General features: G+C 46.4%; 8 protein-coding genes across 8 annotated transcripts, besides 3 other annotated features; 2 read left to right on the top strand and 6 right to left on the bottom strand.

The window, feature by feature from the left end:
* Window positions 1-101: 101 nt before the first annotated feature.
* On the bottom strand, window positions 102-1628 carry TSTA_001540 (ribonuclease p/mrp subunit, putative; the record flags this gene model as incomplete). The annotated part of the gene is made up of 5 exons (XM_002487692.1): window positions 102-398; window positions 454-570; window positions 630-1181; window positions 1246-1498; window positions 1564-1628. The coding sequence occupies 5 exons, from the start codon at window positions 1626-1628 to the stop codon at window positions 339-341; spliced, it is 1047 nt and encodes a 348-aa protein (XP_002487737.1). The 3' UTR covers window positions 102-338.
* A 1615-nt stretch (window positions 1629-3243) lies between these two features.
* On the bottom strand, window positions 3244-7240 carry TSTA_001530 (O-methyltransferase, putative; the record flags this gene model as incomplete). Its single annotated transcript, XM_002487691.1, has 9 exons — window positions 3244-3270; window positions 3293-4405; window positions 4559-4806; window positions 5014-5087; window positions 5325-5363; window positions 5561-5722; window positions 5807-6183; window positions 6301-6903; window positions 6986-7240. 9 exons carry the CDS (start codon window positions 7238-7240, stop codon window positions 3244-3246), a joined length of 2898 nt encoding a protein of 965 aa, XP_002487736.1.
* Window positions 7241-8030: 790 nt separating this feature from the next.
* TSTA_001520 (acetylornithine aminotransferase, putative) lies at window positions 8031-9765 on the top strand (the record flags this gene model as incomplete). The annotated part of the gene is made up of 6 exons (XM_002487690.1): window positions 8031-8153; window positions 8225-8333; window positions 8438-8701; window positions 8755-8908; window positions 9002-9619; window positions 9680-9765. The coding sequence occupies 6 exons, from the start codon at window positions 8031-8033 to the stop codon at window positions 9708-9710; spliced, it is 1299 nt and encodes a 432-aa protein (XP_002487735.1). The 3' UTR covers window positions 9711-9765.
* A 154-nt stretch (window positions 9766-9919) lies between these two features.
* On the bottom strand, window positions 9920-11428 carry TSTA_001510 (uncharacterized protein). The gene is made up of 5 exons (XM_002487689.1): window positions 10979-11428; window positions 10830-10923; window positions 10648-10741; window positions 10351-10583; window positions 9920-10270 (listed from the first exon to the last, which is right to left on the bottom strand). The coding sequence occupies exons 1-5, from the start codon at window positions 11333-11335 to the stop codon at window positions 10170-10172; spliced, it is 879 nt and encodes a 292-aa protein (XP_002487734.1). The 5' UTR covers window positions 11336-11428; the 3' UTR covers window positions 9920-10169.
* A 1680-nt stretch (window positions 11429-13108) lies between these two features.
* TSTA_001500 (uncharacterized protein) lies at window positions 13109-16050 on the bottom strand (the record flags this gene model as incomplete). Its single annotated transcript, XM_002487688.1, has 6 exons — window positions 13109-13547; window positions 13608-14666; window positions 14722-15292; window positions 15348-15722; window positions 15795-15807; window positions 15913-16050. 6 exons carry the CDS (start codon window positions 16048-16050, stop codon window positions 13133-13135), a joined length of 2571 nt encoding a protein of 856 aa, XP_002487733.1. The 3' UTR covers window positions 13109-13132.
* Window positions 16051-16874: 824 nt separating this feature from the next.
* Window positions 16875-18788, bottom strand: TSTA_001490 (D-aminoacylase, putative; the record flags this gene model as incomplete). Its single annotated transcript, XM_002487687.1, has 2 exons — window positions 16875-18659; window positions 18727-18788. 2 exons carry the CDS (start codon window positions 18786-18788, stop codon window positions 17000-17002), a joined length of 1722 nt encoding a protein of 573 aa, XP_002487732.1. The 3' UTR covers window positions 16875-16999.
* A 782-nt stretch (window positions 18789-19570) lies between these two features.
* On the bottom strand, window positions 19571-21266 carry TSTA_001480 (A/G-specific adenine glycosylase/endonuclease III, putative; the record flags this gene model as incomplete). Its single annotated transcript, XM_002487686.1, has 4 exons — window positions 19571-19606; window positions 19683-20561; window positions 20634-20916; window positions 21133-21266. The coding sequence occupies 4 exons, from the start codon at window positions 21264-21266 to the stop codon at window positions 19571-19573; spliced, it is 1332 nt and encodes a 443-aa protein (XP_002487731.1).
* A 91-nt stretch (window positions 21267-21357) lies between these two features.
* Window positions 21358-21516: a mobile genetic element.
* Window positions 21517-21586: 70 nt separating this feature from the next.
* TSTA_001470 (uncharacterized protein) lies at window positions 21587-22974 on the top strand (the record flags this gene model as incomplete). Its single annotated transcript, XM_002487685.1, has 5 exons — window positions 21587-22208; window positions 22230-22607; window positions 22691-22830; window positions 22886-22915; window positions 22951-22974. The coding sequence occupies 5 exons, from the start codon at window positions 21587-21589 to the stop codon at window positions 22972-22974; spliced, it is 1194 nt and encodes a 397-aa protein (XP_002487730.1).
* Window positions 22975-23201: 227 nt separating this feature from the next.
* Window positions 23202-24209: a mobile genetic element.
* A 207-nt stretch (window positions 24210-24416) lies between these two features.
* Window positions 24417-24482: a sequence feature (GA-rich).
* Window positions 24483-24842: the final 360 nt, after the last annotated feature.

Genomic DNA, 24842 nt, shown 5'->3' with positions numbered 1-24842 from the left:
CTCTTCTTCGATAGCAACTATGGAAAGACAAGAAAATAATAGAAGCCTAGAGACCATATACTAATCATGAGACAAGAACTATACTAATATAATTTAATATCAGCATGGTCAACTTAACGAATGTGTTCACTATTTTCTTCATATTGCCATAGCACCGACACTTTTCTATCCTATCAGGCGCTCTCAAAAGTAAATGTTATGGTAGCGAGTTAAACAGCTATAGGGCTCCTTTCAACTTGTATTACAAATTCTTACGGTTCCGTTTGCTGCCAGTATCGGGGTTTGGGACCTATAACTGATTCGTCCTCGTAGTAGCAGGGTTTGAGCGAGCGTTAAACTCACTCATCTAAAGCACGCATCACGTCGGCTGCGTTTGTCGTGGGACCGAAGGTATAGGACTGTGGAGACAATCAGCTGGGCTCGAAGTTTGAATGAGCGTTATGTAGAACTCACCGAGCCCGTAATTTTAACAGCATCCGACGTGGTGCCGAGGACATTTCCGGCCAACACTCCTCTGTTATTTCTTATCTCCCCAGAGTAGTATACGGCGCCCATTTCCACTGAAGGCTGCTAGACGGACGTCAGCAAATTTATTCTTGAGAGGTACGTGAATGGAGGCAGGTGCTAACCTTCGCGTTATCTTTGGCTGAACGTGGTTCAAGTGCCTTTATCCAGTCGCCCAGTACTTTGGTGATGCGCGTGTAACCATCCTGGGACGCATTCCAGAACTTGCACATATCAGTGTGATCAGCCGAGATTGGCTGCGGCTCAATGTTGAGGATTTTTGCCGAGCTTTTGGAAACGATCTCCTTGGAACTCCCATCCTCAAAATATGTCGGAAGACCCTCGTTGAAACACGCAATCTCAACTGGAGCTGTAGAGCGAAGTCGTTCAAGCAAGAACTTAATAAAGGTCCCGTTGATGCTGATGAGCTTCTGAGACCGCTTATCAAGGTGGTCGAGCTTTGTGTTGAGCCCCGTCAGCTTGACAAAGTGGCGAGCGACTGAGGCCCATTGAGCCTCATTTGAGCCCTCAAACGGTGTGCCAAGAAATACCAGTCCGCGGGTACTGTCGACCAGAGGCTTGTACTGAGACCTGTTCGCAACGTGCTTGTCGGTCAATGCGTGAGCACATACTAGCCCACCGAGGCCATGAGCGACGAATATGATCGGACGGCCTAGCTGCTTGACGTTAGCTCCTTGAAATCTTTTGCCTCTCCATCGTTGTTCTATTTTTCATCCTTACAGTTTGGGTGTTACTGCGCAGCTGTTCGAGACATTGCAGCAACGCAGTGGCGTGGTCGTCAATCTTCTTATCGTCCGTAGACGGTGGAAAAAAGGACTCGAAGCTCGAATTATACCCGAATGATAGTATGCGAGATGTATTACATGTCTTTCGTAGAAGTGCTTTCGGCCAGAAAGTCGATGGGATTCTCTTGTGCTGCTCGAAGGTCCATGTGTTGATCCGGTGGCCACCTAGATCGTGCACGAAGACAATACTACGATATCAGTGAGCGGCTAAAATGATTTACGAATAGGAGTAGAGCTTGGACTTTTGACGTACTCTACCTTCGCCTCAGGTGGGTTAGAGAGAGGCTCTCCAATGCCAAATGAACTTGCGGCGTCCATTTTGACGATGACAGAGAACTAAGTGACGAAATATCTTGAAAATACAGAATTCAACTTTGTATTAGATTTTGTTAGGCTACAGTAGTTTCAAGTCGACGTCTGTTCCCAAAATCAAGTCCTATATTTATATCAAATCATAAAGTGAGTATTGGAAATTGATGGGCTGAACTACCAGAAGCACATCGCTTGAATGTTTTCTTCAAAGGTCTTTGAGAGCCCTGCTCCTTGAAAAGAGCGTCGTGCAACTTTGCAGAGCCTCATAAGAGCTTGACTCGGATTCTTTCCTCAGCATCAGCGGAAAAATAATTGTTGTTTTCTCTAACCCTTTTGAGGCAATGCTCGGACATACAAAGTAGAAACCCTCCCAGATCAACTTGTGCTTCGGTCAGTACGCTAACTAAAATCCTGTCATTAGTGTCCATTTGTCCATCATCTGAAAATGTATTGGCTGACGGAACCCTTCGGAAAGGTTGCTGGGGAAGTGAAAAGACCTCTAGTGGTGGCAGTGTATATTGATAGTGATTAAGAGTTTCAAGAGCCTCATTAGGATATTACTGGATAGGTTATTATATGCCGTGGATCATTAGCTGAGGTTGGGGTTGCGAAGAGAAGGCGCAGCACATGCATTGCATGAGAGCTAAAACAACAACCAGTTGCTAATCCAGTGAATGCGAGTTTCACGAACTAGACTCTAGAACGAGAGAGACTAGAAGAAAAAAGCCGCGTTGAGTCAACGCGGCTTTTTCCTTCTAGTTGATCGGGATCCTGCAGTGGACAGTGGAAAAAGGTAAGCTACTCCAGCCAGCCACGACTGCCCATGTCAGTCTTATGCATGTCTTTTCACAGCCCACGTACCATAGTACCAAACATGGCGTAGCTGTTCACTGGTTCTGACTCGTTGTGACTAGATCAGCATGAATTCAGAATCTATCTCCACCTCATTATAAGGCTTCAATCATATTGTATATGTTTAAGATCAGGGATCAGTACCCAACATGCAGCCTAATTGTGATGGGTGACGACTGAGTAACCAATCCAACAATTCGACGAATCATATTTAGTAAACGAGGCGAGTCCCAAAATTTAGTCATAAATACTTTGTAGCTTGGTTGGGAATGAAGTCTACATATGTTAGGGCTCGCTCCTCTTTTAACAAGATGTTGATATTTCTGGGTTCTGATTGGTTGGCTTAATCTAAGTATTTGGGAATATCGCACTCAGTTATCCCCTACTTTGGGAGCTAGTGTACGCTAGTGTACACTAATGATTTCAAGATATCTAATTGGCTAAACTGGCATCACCGCCCGCGGGGCTCTCACCGCCCTAGCTACTAATTTTCTTCGGTAATCGTGGCCTCATAAATTACAAGAAAGGATCAAACACCAAAAACCTCAATATTGGATATAAAACTCAGATTTGAAACTATTCACATATCCTAAAAGAGTAATTATTATAGAGTTAAGGTGTATGGAAGTCCCGGAAGCATGATTTTCCAGATTCCGGTCGGCAAAGAGGCAGGTCGCAGGCCTTACATATAAACTTCGTAAACCCTATCCCCCTCCTTTTTGGCGTTTAGGATGCTTATATTGACACCAAATGCAACGTTTTTGAATGTTTAGATAACTCCATACAGCAATATGTGCTAAGGAATTATTCAGTAGTACTTCCGGCAGTTGTAGATCCTCCGTCTTGCGCTTCATTGGCTTCATTTGATACACCGTACTCAGAGGCCTGAAGGATAAGAGCTGCTTAGAAAGCCGTCTCCGGAACTGGACGTGAGAAAGTGAAGCTATTCCCAGCTCTTTACAACGTAGAGAGTGCAGTTTCGAGGCGTTGATAATGTCAACGTCCAAACACCAATTCCATAAAGGCCACCATGAGCGAAAGGTCTTTGTATGAGTCTCATACGCAGCTCGGTGCTGATTGGCTATATCCACCCCTCCCATATAATAATTATAGTCGTCAATAAGCCGTGGGATTAGCATATTTTTGACTGCCTGGACCCCAAATTCGCGATGTACTAAGGGGCCATTTGTTGAAGTCTTTTGGGGCCTTCGGCGCTCACGCTCAACATAATCTTCTGTCTTGTTAACAGTATGAATTGTACTAAGAGCAAGGACAATATTATTGTCTTGCCATGCAACACAGAGGACGTCTCGTACGGGGATCGCATAAAGTTTGTGATATGGGATGTAGTTGCTCAAATCCTTCAGTTTTTTGAGCAAATCGGGGAAATCTTTGCCGGCGGAAATAGCTCGAGTGGTGCCACAAGCTCCAACTTGTATATCTCGAAGCATTTTGAATAGATCAATGCTAGTAAAATAGTTGTCGAGGTACACGTTGTAATTGTAGCTATCTCTCGGAAGAGTTTGAATAAGCTCATATACCATTTGGCCCGTTTTGGTAAGCGAGGTCACCTTTCCCACCTCAATGACCCCCTGCGTACGGCTCGCCGGGTAAAAATAGTAAACGTAACCGTGATCCGCAAGAACGAATATCTTGAAGCCTTGGCTGATCGATTTATTAGGTAATTTAAAGGTATGAGAAGATCTTCCGTGGCTTCGAACTATTGCCTCGTCAATAGAGATATTTGCCGAAGGGATATCTAGATTTTTTGAGGCTCTCCGCAGCATATCAAGTACGATATGAACTTTATGCCACCAAATCCTGCTCAATTGCTCTTCGCTCATTCGTAATTCTTGCTCTGGGGTAGGCTCTGGGGGGTAAAATGTTGATATGAAGCCTCCGGGCACCTCAGGGGGTGCAGATATATGAAACTAGCGCTTTAATTGCTCATATCGATACTGCGTTATATACTCAGATAATGGGTGATTTGCATGAACAGCGTCATTCTCATGGCTCTCTTCCCAGTAATCTTTTAGCTCTGGCTCTCTAGTAATTCCCATATAAATTTGAGCGCTAAAAAAAACCTTGAGTTCTTCTGGTGTAGTTGGATGCCAAGATCGATGATGTAGATTGTGATTTTTTGATTCTTTCGTGTACGCATATAAATTCGTATTATCGGCGAGAACTCTCCATAAAGATTCGGTAAAGATTAGGCTAGATATTTGATATGGATCCGTAACGTCGATACTGGATGGAATTCGTAGCTGGGGAGGGCGATTTTTATCGGTCTGTAAGGGTTCAAATTGGACGTCATTCGTCTCCGGAATCTGTGCTAAATTGACATAGCCTCAGTTCTTTTCCCTACTAATTTTGGCTGGGAATTAGAGCCGGTTAGATGTAACTCCGAATCGTTATTTGGTGGTGCTGATTTCATGCTTTTTTGACGCCTTTGTACGGCTTCAAATTGACTGTAAAAGGGGATTCCATGCCTGGAATATTCTGCCGATTTTTGGCCCTAGGCCTTTGCCGCAGATCTGACCAATAGGAGCCCACAGATGCGGCCCCCACCGCCAGTATGGCCAATGAACAATCAGAGATTTCTCAAAAATCGTACTAAGGAACATTAGCGTACACTAGCGTACACTAGCTCTCAAAGTAGGGGATAACCCGAGTATTTGACCTCCGTAGCAGGCCAAATATCAGCAAATCAGACTGCAGCATTCGATCTTAAGGGCTTGGGTTCATATCATGTTCTTGACAGCTGATTGTTGTTTGCTATGTTTTGTGTTTTATTGCTGCAGTCTATTGTTCACAATCCTTGTACGGCGAAACTCATAGGTATTGTCTTACTATGTTTCATCGGTATCTGTCTTGCTGATTTTGGAAGCTCTATGATTCCCTAGATGAGGCTTATAAAGAAGCCATCCAGCCCATCTATTTCTTCCTGGCAATTAGTAGACTTCTGGCTTCTATTGTAGGTTCTAGATGCTTGTCACTTCCATCTATGTAATCACCTTCCCAAGTCAGTTTCCTAGAGCGCGCAAACCACCTCGAAAGAAGAAGTCGTGAACCAATATTGATACTACCCCCCCTTGAGGGCAAGCTCAATAATGCCAAAAGCATTATGTGCTTTTGTATAGACTTGTACAATTTCTAGCTTGCTATCCACTTTTCCGATTAGTTGACGCCAATCCTGGACACTGCGTTCTTTTCCTTTATGGATTGCCAATGCAGAAAAATCCATTGTTCTTTGTCTTGAAGTTAGTGAAAGTCATTCATATGAGGTAGGATAAGCCTTTAAATGACCACTATTATTAGTGCGTAAGACTCACCTCTCCAGTCGCTCAACTATAGATAACTCTGCACCTGCCTCCGGAAGGAGACAATCCATTACCATAACCCGACAACCAGTTTTGTTTCTCATCGCCGGAAGCAAGTTCTGAAGGATCTTTACGGCAGATTCATCTGGCCAGTCATTAATCACGAACCGGAACATGAATATATCCGCGTTTATCTGCGGTGGTTGCGGCTTAAACATATCCTGCGCCATAAATGAGATGCGGGATGCCACGCGGGGATCTCTCTGAGCTGTGGAGTATATCTTTTTTTTGCCATTCGAGACTACAGTAGGCAAATCTTGGACTATAAATCGCAGCTTTGGGTGCTTCTCAGCGATGGAAACACTAACGTTTCCATGGCCTCCCCCAACCTGTTAATATGCGTGATCTTCGTTAGCTTGTGCTCCTGTCAACTTGGAATACGAAATCCAGAAAACACACAGCCAGCCGTGCGTAGTAAAAAGAAAGAAGATTGGCGAGGTTCATACATCGACAACCAGTGCCTCCCCCAGTGAATCCCAATCAATGGCGCCGTTCGCAAGCATATCCATATCGTGGTTGCGACCTCCCATGTTTGTAGCTCCCATCACATAATCTAGAAAACCATTCATTGCGAGTAGTACACTCCTATGCTCCGGGTTACGCATATAAGCATGATACTTTTCATCAGTCTGGAACGCTCTGTTGAACGCTGCCAATCCACTGTTGGAGCCCCTGCTATCGCCGTCGTCAACTCCCAGCTTCTCTTCCGATTGCTTCTCCGTCTGCTCTCTCGGTGACCGATTAATAAGTAGCATGGATGCCATGTCCCGAAATCTTTCATCCAGACAGATGTCAAGGCTGTTACGCAGTCCATCATGTAGAACAAATGCGCGAGACGCTGCCGTATGCAGGACCAGATTACCGTCCGGGGCCGCTATCTCACGAAAGATGCGATATGAGCAGGCATACTTGATTATTCTTGAGACCATATCCTCCTCTAACCCGGTCTTCGCAGCGATCTCTGCCATGGTTGCGCCTCCCTCCAGCGGTACGGCCTGTGGGATGGCGAAGTGATGGAGCGTGCTGAGCATGAACAGTTCATAGGGGTGCTTTGTATGAATAACCCATCAGCTCTTTTCAGGATAAATGACTGTTTCACTCCTGAAGAATGCAGTGGAGAAAAACACATACGTTTTGGGCGGACGAGACAACAGAGGCTGCGGGACCGATAGTAAGATTATAGAGCGCTTGGCAAGCATTGAGAAGGATTGTACGGGAAAGCTGCAGCTGTACACTTTCTTCATCATCTCCTGTGATGGACGATATAGGAAAATCCAGCGGTCCATCAGCCTCAAAGGATGGTTGGGGAAGGTTGTGGGTTGTTATGTAAGAGTCCAGGATCTTTGCGTGCTTGGTTATCTCTTCTGCAAGGGCTGTGAGCGACATGATCTTGAAATTCCATCAATAGGGATATCTATTCAGTAGTAGAAATTTTTGAGGTAGTCGAAGGCTATTATCTCAGACTCGATTTACGGCAAGTTAAGTGTATCAGATCGGCAACGCAGAGCACCAGCATGATCTGGTATCAAGACCAAAAATATTCAATGCTACAATGAAACTGAATTGACGTGTTGCATATGCTTCCTATCATATTAGGGGGCGTCCACCCCTCATCACCCATGGAGCGGGGTGGTTGAGCCATTGGCTCCTGACACTTCTCACATAAAGACCTAGGTGAATACCTTACAGATGGTGGCTTACCCCAAGCCCTTTATGGTTCTTATTGCTTAATGATTGCTTAATGAATGCATAATATAACAACTTTGTAAAGCATGTCAATTTCTGCGACCATCCACAATAGCAAACTGCATCTAGAAATGCACCTAGAAGTAAGTCTGCGCAAACTCAATAAATTTGTTTACGGGAGTATGCCTTTCAAGAAATAGGCTCGATTACGAGGATTGGATAATCAAGCACCGCATATTAGTATATGTAGACCAACAGGGGTAAAATAGGCAGATGCCTCTCTCTACATGTAACTAATTTATTTTCGTTTACGTTCGATTAGAAAGCAACATGTGAGAAATAGACCCCTCCCCCACTTGAAAAGAACTTATAAAGAAAAAGAGGTCCTTGGGGCGATGCTAGTGTTGCAAGTATCTGTAAAAATTACTGTATCATATATTGAAAAAAAAAAATCGCATTGTATCTTCCACAAACAAGAGGGAGTGAAAGAATGGCCGTTACCCTATCGGACCGAGCTAAAGAATTACTTGAGTTCGAGAGTCAATACACAGCTGGAGGATTTCACGACCCTATGCCCGCTGTTATTACTAAAGCCAAAGGGGTCAAACTATGGGTAATGCGCCGCATTTGCCCCAATCTTAGTACTGCCTCTTTTTAACTACGCTCGTGCTAATTCAGGTCAAGGACATTGACGGGAAAGAGTACCTTGACTTCACATGCATGCTAAGTGCAGTGAACCAGGGCCACTCCCATCCCGCTATAATTGAGGCAGTCGTGAAACAAATGCATGATGGTATGATCCTAAGAAAATTGTTACTGGCCTATCTCATCCTCCTGGATGCCTAATACTTCGTGAAACGGTGTAATGATCTTGCTAAATTTATTCAACGCGTATAGCCTCGCTGGTAAATATTGCCGCTCACACGGCCATCTGGCCGCCCTTTGCTCAGATGATGTGTCAACGTTTCGGTTACGACAAGATCCTGCCCTTAGTATCCGGGACAGAAGCGGTAGAAGCGGCTTGCAAGATTGCGCGGAAATGGGGAATCAACGTCAAAGGTATCCCCGCCGATGAGTTGTTGATACTCGGATTGTCGGGATGTTTCCATGGGCTATCAATTGCCATGTGGTCCTTGCAAGACAAAACCCCGAAACGTGCTGGTGAGTGTGCGCAATAACGCTCGACAACGGGAAAGGAAGCTCAAGAAGAGTAGCCTACGGGATCGCTGACCCTCGTCTCACCTGCTACGACCCGAAAACGGAGGAGCCGTTATCGTATGGTAATACTGGGAGAATAAAAGCGTGCATCGAGCATCATCATGCCCGAATAGCTGCCGTAGTGATAGAGCCCATTCGTGGCCAGCTAAGGTACGCAGCTTGAGCATGTTCGTCTCAAGCCTAGATCATGAATTCATTCTATTTAACCCTTTATGGTGGAACTGACTTTACGGTCTAATATAGAACCTTTGCTGAGGAAATCTCCTATTCCACCAAACTCTATGACCTGTGCAAAGAGTACAATATTCTCTTTATTGCTGACGAGATTCGTATGGGCTGTGGCAAGACAGGACGATTCCTCTCATCCGACCACCTTGGTGCATCGCGCAAACCTGACCTCATCGCACTGGGGAAGTCGCTTTCGGGAGGTGTCTACCCAGTGTCCTTCGTCCTTGGCCGATCCGAGTGCATGGACCTTGTCGGGGAAAAAGAGATCGTTTCCACATATTCCTTCTCGCCATTAGCCATCACCGCAACCACAGCTGCATTACGTGTGATTGATGATGAGTGCCTTATCGAGAGAGCGGGGCAGATCGAGAAGAAGTTCTTGGAAGTGGCAGAGACGTGGCGACATCCCTTCATCCGCTATGCTACTGCGAGGGGCGCCGATTTCTTTATTTTTTTCTGGAGAATCGACCAAAATACTTGTCGGCGGATTTGCGAGATATGCATGCACAACGGGTTGTTAGTGTATCCTAACGGGCTGGGTATTAGGATGAGTATCGCTATGGTTATCACGGACGAAGAGCTGAGAGCGGGGCTTGAGATCTTGTCTAATGCCTTTGATACTGTTTTCTCTGAGTAAGTTGCTTGTGTTTGTTCGTGCAGGTTATGCTAGTAAGCTTAGAACTAAATAAATAGCTTAACTAGGTACAGAGCTCTAGTAGGTTGAGAAAGGAATTACTAGCAGCCCTATTGACAAACAGCCCATCAGAACTGGGTCTTTTAGAGTTTTCCAGTAAGTGAACGTTATATGCGTAATCGAGTTGTAGAGCACGAAGTTCAAGAAATAGAAGAGTTAGGGCTAAGTACATGCGCCCGTTGCTGTACAATCCCGGACACATACGGCGAATATTATAACGATAATCAACATAGATCAATCTTTTGCAGGATTTGTTCTTAGCCCCAGCTCAGTGTGGTGCATGAGTCAATACGTAATCAGACTCAATATCAGCCTTGATTTGATTTGTTTTTCATAAATATACCTAAGTCAATCCATTTCGCCCTATACAATGGATTGATTGGTCTAGTAAATCGGACAGTGACATCCACTTCGACACATGATAAACATAATTACCAGCCTCTGAATGACCAAAGTAGAGCTTAGGACATAGCCCTGATTACGCCTTGTCTAAGCAGGGTTTGATAGAACGAGCAGCCTGACCTCGACGCTTTGCCGTGTGCTGGACTTGGGCGAGGCAAATTTGGACTTGAACGAACAGTGCGGAGCTCCTGGTGGGGAAGAAGAAGATGGCACCATTAGCATTTGGACGATCAAATAATGTCGAGACAGAGGTGAAGGTGCAACATACTCTTTGCAACACCGTCCCGAGAGTCGAAATTCTTAAGAATACATACTTCATCTCGGTGCATGTTGCTAAGATAGCAGAAGCGATAATTATCACTGTACCTGCCCATATAATTATAACGAGCGATCCCGCCATCGATAAACGCCACTTCGATCAGATCTTCGGGGTTCGCATGCCGAGCATCACAGATGGCGAGGGGTAGGTCTTCGACGACATCGACCAGGGGCCTCCAGACGCTATGATATCATGTAAATCCTTCCTATCGTTGACATCTCTATGCCCTGTGGCTATAACACTCACTTAATCAAGCGCAGACGATGTTTAGCAACAAGCTCGTCTGCTTGTTCACCGAACACATTCTGCATTCGTTTGAAAGCTTCCAATGCGCTGTAGTCTATAGTTCAGATTAGCATATAATCGCTGGCGCTCTGATGGGACAGAGCCTCTAGGCGGAGATCTAAGGCCCATAACGGGGGTTATACCGACGTGGAGTTGAAATGCAGGAGAGATGTAGGTCATGGTTGGTTGATATTGCTCGTCTTCTCTTAGAACCTGACCAGAAGCACCATCCCGCAGCTAATATCCCAATAGTCAGGTTGGTGTACGAGTTTCGGTTTGAAAACAGACTCACGCGATAGCAAATTGACTCGCAATAAACGATATCTTCCCCTAGAACATCCTTCAGGAGAGCCTTAACGCTAGGGATATATTTTTGTTCAATATCTTCCCGTCTGTTCCATTCAATGGGTTCCGAAAAACTATTCTCCTTGAAGGTGAAGCCCTGTACGTCCAAATGAAACTCTTCCTCTGAATTACGGACATCTTCAACGAATTGCTCGGGGCCATTTTTTATTACAAGGTTTCCACGTTTTGTCCCCTTCGGGACGTCATCGAAGATCCAGTACGGCCATTCATGGGCATAGGAAGGTTGTTCAACTAGATACTGGAAAGAGGCAAGCTGGCTCTTACTTTCCGGCTTTTCCTGCATCTTGAAATTGTGTGGCAGCTTGAAGAGAAACACAAGGCTAACATCACGGTATGACAAACCCGTCGAACGCAACGGACTTTAGGTCATAAACCCAGAAAAGCGAAGACATATGAAGGCACAAGACCAATAGACGCGGCTCTAATATCGGTGTCAGGAAGGCTGCTGGTCATATGCTATGGCCGGCCAATGAAGAACCCCTTGTAAAGGCAAAGCTAGGGTTACGTGGTGTACTACGTCAGCTCAGCCACGCCCATTCAGCGGTGTTTGCGAAAGAGAGAAACTGATTTAATGCAAGGCTTGGCATCTTCCAAATAAACTCCGCGGTCTAACAGCACAGCATAGAGGTTCGGCGGGAGATGTGCTTAGCACTCTTTTATTTGTCGGACTCGAATTCTTCTAAACATGCACGTCGCCAGAAATGTAAAATAACTGACAGATGAGGGACTATATCTAGTAATATATGTTTAGCCAAGCTACCTAGGGAGTTAGTAGTATGCTTAATTCTCTTATTCGTCACACTTGGGTTCTCATATGCATATGCACGTGCGTTGATTGTGAACGTCGTGGGAACATTGAACCGTTGCGCGTCAGATGTAGGTAGGTGAGGGATTTATTTCTACCAATATATGTTTACGCAGTCTGATAGGTGATATGCTTAGTTCTTTTATTTTTCAGACTCGGATTCTTGTAGGCATGTGTGTCAATTGTGAAGCTCATTGAAGGTGGCACTATATCTCGACATAAATCCTTCCTGTCGTAGGTATACCTTTCAAGCCTCGGCGCTAATTACTATGAAGTAAATTCGCTTCACACCCAATTTCACGGGGGTAATTCGCAATACCCGGTAATAACATAAAATCGCACTGCGCGGCTGAGACAGCTAAAATAATGGATTATTATTTGTGACTCAGAAAAGATTAGACCGAGAAATTACCTAGGTGGGCGCTTATAAGAAAGACTCCGAGTAGCCAACGGAGGTAAATACGAATCTAGAGCCTCATTGACCAGTGTCGACTAATATTGTAGTTATCAGCAAGAGGCAGACCTTGTGGATATTGAAGAAGTGAAAGCTACTAAGTACAATCCTTTGGTATATATCTCCGTCTATCTGGTGCGACAGGTTTCTTTTTTTTCTCTACTGCCCAGAAGTCTGACTGGAGCCACAGGTCGAGCATCCAGAAGCCAATCTTAACATGACATCGGACTGGTCCGACAAAGCTGTCCAGGAGGCAGCCGAAGACAATCGCTCAGAACCATGGCTCGAGGATAAAGGCGAAGAAAACCACGAGCCGACCGACAATAGCTCGGAACCTGATCCAGATCCTGACCCAAAGCCCGGTCCTGACCCAGACCCAAATCCTCCAGAGCCAGAACCCGTCGTCTTCTTCTAGGTAAAGGGAGGCCTATGCAAAAATTGGTTATTTGTGGCGATAATGGAAGCCTATGTGGCAGCGGGGAGGATTTATCCTAGGAAGTGTACTTTGGGTCCTTCGGTGAACAATGATGAAGTTGACTTGTTGACCTGGAAGAAGTAGCAGAAACGTACTCGGCGGAATCTACCTCTATGATAGGCAGCAAATTGAGCTATTTTCCCTACTATAGTCCTATAATTCTTGCGTAGATCGGCAGCGCTGGGCTAGACTTGTTGTATGAGATGCTGCTACGCCGTAGCAACATAGTTTAGGATTCTCTTGTGAATAATACTGCCCACTGTTCCTGCGCTTAGAAAAGGCCTTGATTGAAAAAAGTGGCTATAGCTAATATATACTCAGGAGCGTTTGCTGTTGTATATCTCTCTCAGGGAAATTCTTGGGGAAATTCCCCCGTATAACGTAGATACTGGAAAATCTCCCCTACAGCAATAACTTTGTCATGCGTAAATGCAGCCTCTAGATTCTGTTTCATCGTCAGACATATTTTATCCATCTTCGGAGTTAATGCAGGGATCTTTTCCGAGGGTGCGATCCTGCCGGCACCAATATGCACGAGATGGTCGTAGATGGCATCGTCGTCATGATCGAAGTCTTTCGGGAGATAGCTTCCATGGCGCTGCAGGAGATGGATTTTACCGGACCGAGCTTCTGCGAAGAGCACCTCGGCACTAGATTGATCTCCCTTGAGCAAGAGAAGCTTTCCTAAATGGTACTGTGCGCGTATCTTGCTCTCGTTGGTCCATTCCTCAGGCTTCGCAAGAGCCCTTCGTAGCCAGTCCCTGCATAGAACGCGTTAGTTTAACACTGCAGACACATGAACTTGAGAAAAATTCACTCACTCTGCTGCGCTTGGATCTGATCTCTGTCGCTCAATCATTGCCAAGAGATAGTATACATCTAGTGTCGCTCGACTGAATGGACCAAAACAGCGCAATCGAACATCTAGGATATTGCACATAATTTCATAAGCCTTTTCAACCTTCCCAGCTCTCAGGTATATGGTCGACCAGCACAGCTTGAATGTCAACAGCGTAAGTAAGACGTCGTCCAAAAATTCCTTGGGCCAGGTCTCAAATTCCGAATCGGGGACTATAAGGTCCATTGACTCCTCGAGCCTTCCAAGCTCCGCCAGGCACAGGCTTTTCATCGCTATGTTTTGCATATTCATGCGGTAGGAGTCTTCGTCAATCCTATCTCTGATTGCCATTGCAAAGTCAAAGTATGGAATTGCTTGCTCGAATGAACCCCATTCCATGAGTGCCGTTCCGACGTCGCTCCAAGAACCGGCATAGTGGGCAACATCCTCTATCGTTATATCTTCAGCGTTGAGTCCGTTAATATACTGTTGGCGAAGTGAGAGTGATTTTGTCAAGCGTAAACAGAATTCCCGGCGACTTGAGATGCCTTCATTAGATCGAATGGCTGCTCCGAAGGCGTATACATCAGATTGGTCTTTCAGAAACTGGCCGTCAAAGGCGGCACAGATCTGCTCCGCAGAATCGCACGCCATAACACCCTGGCTGAAGAGGTTGCGCTCCCAAAAATAATTTGCCACGTTGCTGAGGACTCGGGCGAACTCGATAGATGGCGGCAAGCTGTGGGGTGATTCGGCGTAGACCTTTCGCAAGCTCATGACATGGGGACTGTATAGTTCCATCATCTTCCACAATCCATTTTTGGGGTGTAGGATTGCAGAGTGGTCAGGGAGCGCGTTGCGAAGCAGAGCAAGGGCTGCTTCAAAGATACTCTGGAGGTTATCGCCATCTTCATGGCTGCCATCAAGACTGTGCAAAATGCTGCGCTGCAAGGATCGATGTGTCATGAGCACCTTCTTGCCCGATGGTTTCGCCAAGGTGATGAGCTGCCGACGAGAGAGGTTTTGGATTAAAGCTTGAAATCTGGTCATGGTCAGCGCCACAAAAACACGCTATCATTCTAAGTTTGACTGCTTACTGGGTCTTTCGACGGTTTGCTAAGAATTCTAGCCCGTTTTCGGAGGTCACAACTTTCAGCATGTCTTCAGGGACACCGTCCGGATTCAACATGGAAAGAACTCGAATCAGTTTGCGTGCATCGGCGTCCAGTTCACGTAGAGCAATGTCCCAAACAGCGTTCAGAGCCTTATCATACCCAAACGTCGTGTTTGGTTTGGAATTGAAGACATCGTTCGACTCAAGGAGATCTTTAAATAGATCTAGAGTCTCACGTGGCGACAGGTGCTCACTGGACGCCGTCATGTACCCAGCAATGTGGGCGATCGCTAGCGGTAGTCCCCCCAACTCCTTGCAGAGAGCTATAGCGTCATCATGCTGGTCGGTCATGCCGTCCGTTTTCAGATGCTTTAGCAGGAAAGCAGCAGCTTCTTCGGCGCTGAACGAAGTTAGGCCAATACTGAACGTCGTCTGCGACCCGAATCCGGCATTCTGAGATGTGAGCAGCACCGAACCATGGTTTGATCGCGGCCGATATGGCGTCAAACTTTCGAGGCTCTCAACATTGTCGAAAACTATGAGCCAGGGGGATTCTACGTAGGTGCAGATGTTAGCTAATATCAAACGCCACGTGATAATGAGACCAACCTGTTGTGTTGGTGAACCAGGTTCGCACTACATCCGCAATGGCACCAGAACCGGCATTTTCTGGTCGGTCCAGGTTGAGTATATCCAATATCTTAGTCATATCTTGGACCATCTCCGGCTCGGTTTGGGACCGGATCCAGAAAATATAGTTGTAGCTGTCCCGGTAGCGATGTACGTATTCTAGGGCAACCTGTGTCTTGCCTATGCCTCCGATGCCGTACACAAGACATGAATTCTGATGGACTGCAGATGTTGGGTCGGTTAAGTTGCCGCTTAAGGCGGAATGAATCGCTTCAAGATCAGCGGTTCGGCCATGGAAGTTTCTGTTCCTCCATAGAGGGATTGTGTCGGCTTTGTCTGGCTGACGGCGTGGAGCTTAGAAGTTATAATTGTCAATTAATTCGCTTGATAGACAGGCTATGAGAAAGAATAAGATGCAGGACATACGTCGAACAGGAGCCTGTAAGTTAATTTGTGTCCCTTCGAACGATTAATATCATGACTATGTTAAACCGGACAGGCGTGGTTCTGGTGGAGCCATACTAATAAGATGACTATTGTATACACCTCCTGTTACTATTCCTTTATTGTCTGTTAAATCTCCGTACTGTGTATCTCCCTGAAGAACGCTGGGAAGCGGCTCCTTGTCGTTTGCAGCGCTTGGTACCTCAGCTGGTGGTGAACGGGAAAAGGCCTGGCCCATCTCTGCGAAGGCTTGAAGAGAACTTGGCTTGTTGGAGATGCTGATGATTCCGACCACACCGAGTGACCGTGAGAAGTATCAAAGAGGCGAAGACAATCTAGGAACAATATGCAACGAAAGGCCTCAGAGCTCAGTTAACGACTCTAGCGCATGCTATCAAGGCGTCGATGAGGGCATATCTTGGTGTATCACTAATATGTATTATTATAATTAGCCATATGGCATACGGGTCTTCCTACCTTTGCTGTGTGCGGCTCCAAGGGGAACCTTCGAGGGACTTAGGCCCGGGGATACCTGGCTAATCTGTATCTGGCATGAAGAAACACGTAACGTATTAACCAATCGCTTATCCGTTATGGTAATTTGGCGTTCATAAGAAGGTGGCCTCAGACCCGTGACGGTTGATGCAGATGCGGACACGAATGCACGCCAACATATCCCTGCACTCATAGCTACCAATCTTTTAATCCACTCTGTGGTGTTCGCAGCCTTGTAATTAATGGATTTGGAATTCAGCTGACCACTATTCAGCCAGCCTAGCCCAGACCTGTGTTTGAAGAACAATCAAATATTCCTCCATCGAGCATGCATTACTGTTGATGATTTTTGAAAAGGTTCAAAAACCTTTTTGGTCCTGAAAGTATTTTTCTAGGAATATCCACCCAGTTTATACTGCAAATTTCCAGTTTCCGTTCGCCGGAGACTTGCAGTCGACCTGGACTTTGTCTGTCTTCCCGAGCAGAATTATTGGTTCGTAGTAACTTCAATTTTACACAGCGTGCTATGGACGTAGTAAATCGGAAGTCTAGGAAAAAGCCGAGTTTGGTCGTAATAGCATAATATATTTAACCGGGGCTGAAGATCCAATAGCAGCTTCTCTAGCTTAGCGCAATCACACTCCAATTCAAATGAATCTCCTTGCTTCGCTCACAGTAGGTCACAATCCGATCTAACCAAAGAGAGATTGCTGCTGTTCATACAAGCCACTCATTTCTTCATAATCACTTTTTTGGAACAGTTCCCCATCATCATCGATCGCAAACTCATGCTTCCACCGCAGGGAATTTATAGGGGATCCAAAAACACCACGAGCACCGCTCCCATCATCGACATGCTCGAATTTGATAATGTAATATTCTTTCGGCCAGGTTGTGTAACGTGACCGCTGCGCCATCTCGTCGTGAGACATCCACCAGAAAAAGCTGTTATGCTGATATGGCTTGAGGTCAAACCCATCGGAAGCAGAGCCCATAAAATACATCCTGAGTCTGCCAGAAGGTGTTTCGCAGATCTCAATGTAGACATTACCAACGGCGTTATAGTATGTCCCCACGTATGCCTGCAATGGATAGGCAGGTGTCTCCACTGTTTTGTGCCGCAATAGGTCGCTTTTGATGCGCGACATATAGGAACCGATCCGCTCCGATGTCGATTTAACGTACTCAATGTATTGAGTTTTGTTGATGGTATTGCCAAAAAGCTCCTCGATAAGGAGCTGGCCGACGAGTCGCGTAGTGTCGGCGAGTGGCATGGAATTCGAGAGGACAACCACAGCACTGTCGGTTTCTGGGAAGACAGCAGCCCAGGATGTGAATCCGGCAAAGAATCCGCCGTGAAGTAATGCAAGTCGCGACGGCAATCCTTCTCCAATTAAGGGGTTGATGCCAGGCCCGTCGTCGTATACTAACGGCGGTGGCGCCGGGAGCTGCGCCCGAAACCATCCTGATGCATAGGAGTACTCACGGAGAGTTGGTACAGAGAGGCTGATCATTCCTCGCCAAAGATACTTCATCCTTTTGAGAGGGTTCTGCGGAACCGTGGTGGTCGCAAAACGGCCGAATTCAGCACGCGCAGCGTCTATGAAGGCCTTGTAGAGGAGGAGCATATCGCGGACTGAGCTTCGAATACCACCTGAGGGTCCTAGTAGTATGTTCCTGTCGCATAGAGGTTGCGGGATTTGGAAGGGTGTAGCATTTCTTAGAGCAGTATATGGCACCGCAACATTCGCATCATCCATAGGAGGGTGGGGATGAAATGTCTGCGACATGCCAAGCGGTTCAAGGATGCGATCTCGCAAAAAAGAGGCATAGTCGGTGCCGGATGCCTTCTCGATGATCTGACTCAAGGCTTCATAAGCCATGTTGTTATAGACAAACTCGGTCCTCAACGGCATTGCGGCGGGGACATAGTTGAGAATAGAGATTGCATCCGCACGATCCAGCAAGATCTTATTGTCCGTAAGCAGCCATAGAGCATCGTATGAAGGCAATCCGGTTCGGTGGGATAGCAAGTCGGTGACTGTGATATTCATGGCAGCATCTTGCCGATGAAACTCGGGAACCACATCCTGCAATTGTGTGGTCCAATCTAGCTTTCCTTCGTCGACCAGGATCCCCACCATCGCGGCTGTGAGTGGTTTCGCCAGGGATGCTATCATATAAACCGTGTCATTGTCCGTGGGGAGCTCGGCCTCGACATTGCGGAAACCCACATTAGCCTGATACACAACCTGGCCATGATGGAGGACTCCTAGCGACAGGCCCGGTGTGCCGGCGATGCGGCAGATGTCCGTAATAAGGGGTATGAGAGCTTGAAGTCTTGCAAGAAGCCTGCACAACAATTGAACAGTGAGTGTGTGTATAAAAATTAAGCAGACGGAGAGTAAGAGATACTAACTGCTTACATAGTGTAGACCAAGCGCAAACCCTAAGTGGAGTCGGTGGAGATATGAAAGTCATGGGAAGCGGGAGGCGGGAAGCCTTGTTGGGCTATATACTCTCTTGGTGTCTCATCATGTGACTGGCTTGTATGTCCGGGAGTATGCCTTGTGCACCGGCATGCAGAACAAGCAAATCAGCAAAATGCATTCAAGCGTAGTTAACTCGATGCGAAGTTACACTGATATTTGTCAAATTAAGATCAAGGCTGATATTCGTCTAGATCTTCTAGGGCGTGTTGGAATTTGTATAAAAATTGTAGGAGCTTGTGACACCGGCGTGCTAACAAAATTGTATGTGTGTCAATGCTTGATTGATTCAACCTCGCCTGTTTTTTTTGACATTGGGAATTGTCCTCTTTACTGAAGAATCCCAACCCCTCGCTTGAATACGTGGTTCTTGCTAATTGGTAAGCCAGTTGGCGAATTGGAGGCCCTGGGCTTCAGCGGATTCCACTAATGATATCTATCTAACACCAGGCTTCCAACAGGGCGACGCAGGGCATACTTCATAGTCACTTTGGGCACCGATGAGGTGTATTGGTTTCTACTATCTTATTCTCATTATCTCAAATCATATCTCAAAACCACCTGGGGGTACAGCCACGTGAAAACAGTTGGGAAATTGGTTTAGCATCTGTTGTAGAGTGTTAGGGTTAGGGTTACTCTGCGCGTAATCTCTTAATTAATACACGTTGCCTAGGCAGAGCAAACATGTCTGAGATCGATCCAGCATGATAGAAAAGGTGAACGAAATACATCCTATATATGTATCAACCTTGGAAGACATATCTACCTCTCTAGCTACTTATCTCTAATGCATAGGACTTGAAAGAACCTCTAGAGAGAGAATTTGCACGAAAAAATCCTGAGGCACATATACCAACTTTAGCAGACAGGTCTTTCTTCAACTAACCAAACTATGCAGCTCAATCTTCACTTTGGCCTCCTCTTTAACTTCCCTCTTCGTCTTAGCCACCAACCCTTTAATCTCACTCTTACACAACCCCGTTCCCGCGAGGTCGCATTCACCACACCTCCTGCCCACAGGCAGACAAGCCGTCTGTCCCAATCCGATCAACAACTTATTAATCTCATGCCACTTGTCTCTTGGTAGCCACAACTGTAGCGCTATACGCGTCTCTTCGGGTGTCTTTGTGGCGTGCCACCCCCACAGATTCGTGATACGGTGGACATGTACATCCACACCGATACCGAGGTATTTACCCCATGCAGCGCTCATGCAGAGATAGGCCATTTTAGGGCCTACACCCGGTAGGGCCATGAGTTCCTCGGGTGTTGGTGGGATGTCGGACTCGTACTTGTCACGTAGGATGATGGCGACTTGTTTGATGTATTTTGTTTTGTTGTTGTGGAAGCCAACAGACCGAATCAATTCGTTTAATCGTTCTGGTGAGACGGCGAGGACGTTTTGCACTGTTAGGGTACTGGGTTTCTTTTCGAGGGCGACTTTGATGCTGTCTGCGTCGTTCTCTTCTTTTTTAATCAGTGTCTTTGATGGCGATGGGTTATTGGGTTGTTCTCCCTCGCCAAGCTCGGTATGTAACCGCTGCATAGCGACGGCAGTCACTGTATCTTTCGTCTGAGACGACAACATAAGCGCAATAAGAGTCTGGAACCGTTGATCTTTTGGCGATGATGCGCGCCAGTGCAGTTCCGCACAACCCATGGTATCTACTAACGCAGTAGGATTTGCTGTTCTCATCTTCTTGACGATATCGTATATAATTTCCCAGTTGGAAGGTGGTTGTGTTTCGATAAAGCCATCGTCACGCTAGATTTTCTTTGCTGGTTGTTGTTGCTGTTTCGAACTAGCACTTTTGGGCTCGGTGAAGTTGGTGTATACAATTTCCGCTCTGATCGTAACTTCCTCTCTGACTAGTGTGCTAGTGGTGACGGTACTGGCAGTTGTCGTTAGAGGATCGTTGTTGCGCCTGCGTCTTTTTGTAGGACGTTCGAGTAAATCTTCAATGTCTTCCGTATTCGCAGACGGCAGAAAAGCATCATCGCTGAACTCTGGAGCTTTTTGGGAATTGCGCTGGGTAGATGCTGCTAATGAGCTGCGAGTCTGGCGCCTTGGGCGATAATGCTCGGACGATTTTGGCCGTGTCTCGCGATACCCGTGATGTCTTCATGTCGATATATGCTTGATATGTATCCTGAATTCTGGGATCGAGCGAGAAAAGGTCGGCGTTTCGAATAAAAACCCCTGTATTGGAATCTTTTGGTACTAGTCCGAACGGGGTTAGGCTCTGATAGGAGCGCACAATCTGGGTGAGGAATAATTGACTCTGATTTGCACGTCTTCTCCCAGCTAGCTACACATCTTGATCCTCGTTATATACACAATATAGTGGCAAAATATCACGGATGTACGGAGTAAATGACAATCCTGACTCCAAAATGTAGGCTTGGGTTCGGCGCTTATGTTCTCACGGATATGATGTTTGTTCTGAGGATTCACGATTAGTAATGACATCCGGATTGGGATTAGCGTATCAAATATCCAACACACCCCTCCAGGAATGGAAGCTTGGAGCTTTTATTCCTGTGTCAAATGGCCTATATCCAACCAATCCTTGGTGTTTTCTCCAATCTAGGAATGGCTGACCGCGTAAAATCTTGGTGAGGCCATCTGCAGCCATTCGCTTTGTGTCTACCCATTCAATCCGGAGGCGTTTCTTGGAGATCTCTTGCCTAAGCCAGTGGTGATAGATATCAACATGTTTGAGGTTCATTCGAAACTGCGGTTCCTCACTAGTCACAAAGCCTTGGTCCGAGGATCATCTCACACAGACCATGATCCGTACTGGAGAGCAGATCCTTGGTAAAAAATTTCATATTCGAGCGTGGCGCCAGATCACCGTTGGGATTGCCATCAAGAAGTTTGGAACCCTCGCGTCGCAGTTCATTGAGGATTCTCTTGATAATGAAGATGACCTCATAGAGGATCACAGTGGAAGTATGACTGCGGTATTCCACTATCAGGCTGCACATACGCCTCATACAGGGAATCAGATCTATGGAGTCACCGTAAATTTTCGGGCTGGTATCACCGACGCTGGCCTTCAAGAATTCCACCAAGCTAGTGAGACCTGGCATCGACTTATCAAACAGCCCTCACAGTACTCTATACCAAGCCCATTGAAAAGACAACGGCCTACTCTATTTACTCCTCAGGCTTCCCAGCCAGCTAACGTCAATACAGAGTGGGAATGGGACGAGAGTCCTTCTAAACGAGCGCGGAGTCAGGCACTTGAGTCCACACTCTTTCAACGATTTCATCGTTGCCATGAGCCTCGACAGGGTGAACGCCGCTGGACTATGGAGCAGGCGCAGACAATTCTGAAGCGCATGTATGGGCCAGAAGCGCAGTATCGAACAAGTAATCAGCAACAAGCCTTGCAGTATATCATCCAGGGTTCTAGTTAAGCGGTTGCAGTTCTTCGAACAAATGAGGGCAAGAGCCTGCTCTATCTTCTGCCCTGCCAGCTTCCCGGTGCACGAACAACCGTGGTAGTGCTTCCTTTATTAGTCCTTAAGCAGGATATGCTCCTTCGATGTCAGAATGCTGGAATTGAGGTGACCATCTGGAATCAGCAGGATGAATCAAGACATCTCGGATCGAGTCCACTGATCCTCGTGAGCGTTGAGCAGGCAGTACACATCAACTTCCGAACCTTCCTTCTCTGGCTACAGCTTGCCAATCAACTTGATCGTGTCGTGTTTGACAAGTGTCATCTGACTCTGACAGCCTCTTCTTATCGCAAGCGAATGGCCTTACTTCCTACATTACGTGATATTCAGTGTTGTCGGATTAGTCGGTTTATTCCAGGCCAATCCTGAAGAGTGTTTTACTAGGATCAAAGAAAAGAAGTGTCGGAACGTGAATATCAAACCTAGCGCGTTTCGGCACTGGATATCAGTTAGTCCAACGCGGCACGTGCGTGCCGCGTTTATATGTAGCTAGCTATCCCCCGTCCCCCTTACTCTTGGGGGGCAGTCATCAATATCAGGAATTCTATACCATATTGATCAGGCTCGTCAGCTCGTCGGAATAGCTGTTCTACGTGACTAGTGCTAGCGACCTAGACGTAGATAAACCGACAAGAAGTGACTAGCAAGATTGTATGTATTGAGTTCTGTATCTCTCTCTCCATCAGGTTTCAAAGCCGGGCCTTTTATAGACACTTTTGGCGGGGTGATTTGTGAGTCATCAAGAGGGGTAAATTTTGGGGGCTATAAGATAGGGCTTCTGATTGTTCACTTCCTTTTACTGCCTCCGGATATCCGAATTATCTGACACTGTCTTGCTGGATATCCGGTTTATCTAACACCAGGCACGATGCGTATATGTATGTAGACGATTCCTAGACTTAGAGAAGTAGCGAATAGCTATTTCATCAATCAGACCCTACGATCTACGTTAGACCGGATAGCCCTTCTTGCAACTGTCCGCCTACAGCGTCTTAATCTCTATCACCCACTTTGAAGACGCGCAGAACAGATCACTAGTAATGGCCAACAAACCAGCCAATTTGCCCGCTGTATACTGGCCCTCCTTAACTCTGAACAGATAAACCCTCTCCAATACACTCCCTGACACCCTCGCGAGTCTTGCGAGAATGCTCAAACTCGAATAGGAGCTCCTATGGGACGTACTAAGGAATAGGCAGCGGCTAATTTCATGGCTTTCCAACGCACCATTCCTAGCTCAGATATTGTAATCTTTTCAGATGGATCTAGGCTAGTAGACGGACATGCTGGGGGTGGCTATATTGGACTTCAAGCACACCATTAGTTTCTCCGCTCCTCACTCTTATATGGACACGGGAAAGAGGTCTTCAATGTAGAAGCAGAAGCAGCTCTAGCTGGTGCTCAAGCAGCAATAGTGTACCTAATAGCTCAATTTGCTATCAACCTATGGATCTACCTTAATAACCTGGAAGTTGCCACACGCCTTCTATCTCCCTCTACAGGATCTTCCCAAGAAATCTTTGAATCCTTCCGCACCCTTACAGCTGCCTGGCCACTCCGCAAAAGGCTTCCTCACACCAAAAGCAGATCTATCTAAATCCGATGGGCCTCTAGACACGCCAAAATCCCTGAGAACGAAGCGGCTGATCTCACTGCCAAAGAGGGAGCTGCCTCAACCCCTCCTGCTCCTCACAAATCCTCATACGCCTCGCTAAAGAGACACGCCAAGACTCAATCCCTATCCGCTGCTCAGTCACAATGGCAGAAGATGGCACCACAGAGTTATTAAGATCTAGAAATAACTACTTCCCCTAAGCGCCCTGGGGAGCTTCAACTCAACCAACTTGACCTCGGCCGTATTATTGCGGCCCATACTGGTCATGGAGACTTTATGGACTACCATGAATATTTTAACCATGATGATGCTTACCTTCTCTGCCAATGCAAAGCATAAAAAGCACCTCTACACTTCTTCTTCTGCTATATAGCTAAGAGATGAGCTCCCCGGCCTCCTGGGCCCCCTTCTAAGGTCATCTCTTTTCTCTTAGGCACTGCTAAAGGAGCATAAAAGCTAGCTACATGGCTAGCAGAGACCCACTTCTTTGAGGATATCTGTCCTCGCCAACCTCTTCTTAGCACCTAGCTAAGACAGCCCTACTCTTCCTTTATATTTCTCTTCTCCCTCTTTCTTTCTCTTCTCTTCTTTCTTTCCCTTTCTGCAAAACTTACTGTTCAGTTATGATAGTGGTGGAGTAATAGGTCATGGAGTGTAGGTGGACTATTGCAGCTGGTAAATACCCAAAATCTACTCCAAGTGGACCTCCCTGTAAGACCACGGCAGCTATGGAAACGCGCTAAAGAGTCTCTTATTTATACATAAATCTGATAGGACCTGAAACCCGAGGCTTACCCCTTGGCGGCCTATGTCCCAGTAGGGATCGGTGGGAAGCGTGCGAGTCACGAACCACGGCCGTTAAATATACACACACACACACACTCCCCCTCGTTCTTAGGAATAAGTCACAATATTAGGAATCAAGATATCTTCATATTGTCAGGCTCATTAGGCCGCTTCGTG

This window comes from Talaromyces stipitatus, genomic scaffold (assembly GCF_000003125.1).
Source record: "Talaromyces stipitatus ATCC 10500 scf_1105507295517 genomic scaffold, whole genome shotgun sequence".
Taxonomy (NCBI): Eukaryota; Fungi; Ascomycota; class Eurotiomycetes; order Eurotiales; family Trichocomaceae; genus Talaromyces; species Talaromyces stipitatus.
Note: the sequence above shows the minus strand (reverse complement) of the source record. Positions and strands in the feature narration are given on the sequence as shown.

Excerpts from the sequence above, each read along its gene's own strand:
- TSTA_001510 (XM_002487689.1), bottom strand. The coding sequence starts at position 11,335 with ATGCAGGAAAAGCCGGAAAGTAAGAGCCAGCTTGCCTCTTTCCAGTAT. Across the intron at positions 10,584-10,647 it reads CATCGTCTGCGCTTGATTAA|CGTCTGGAGGCCCCTGGTCG; the intron begins GTGAGTGTTATA and ends ATGATATCATAG. Across the intron at positions 10,271-10,350 it reads TCGGGACGGTGTTGCAAAGA|GAGCTCCGCACTGTTCGTTC; the intron begins GTATGTTGCACC and ends CTTCCCCACCAG.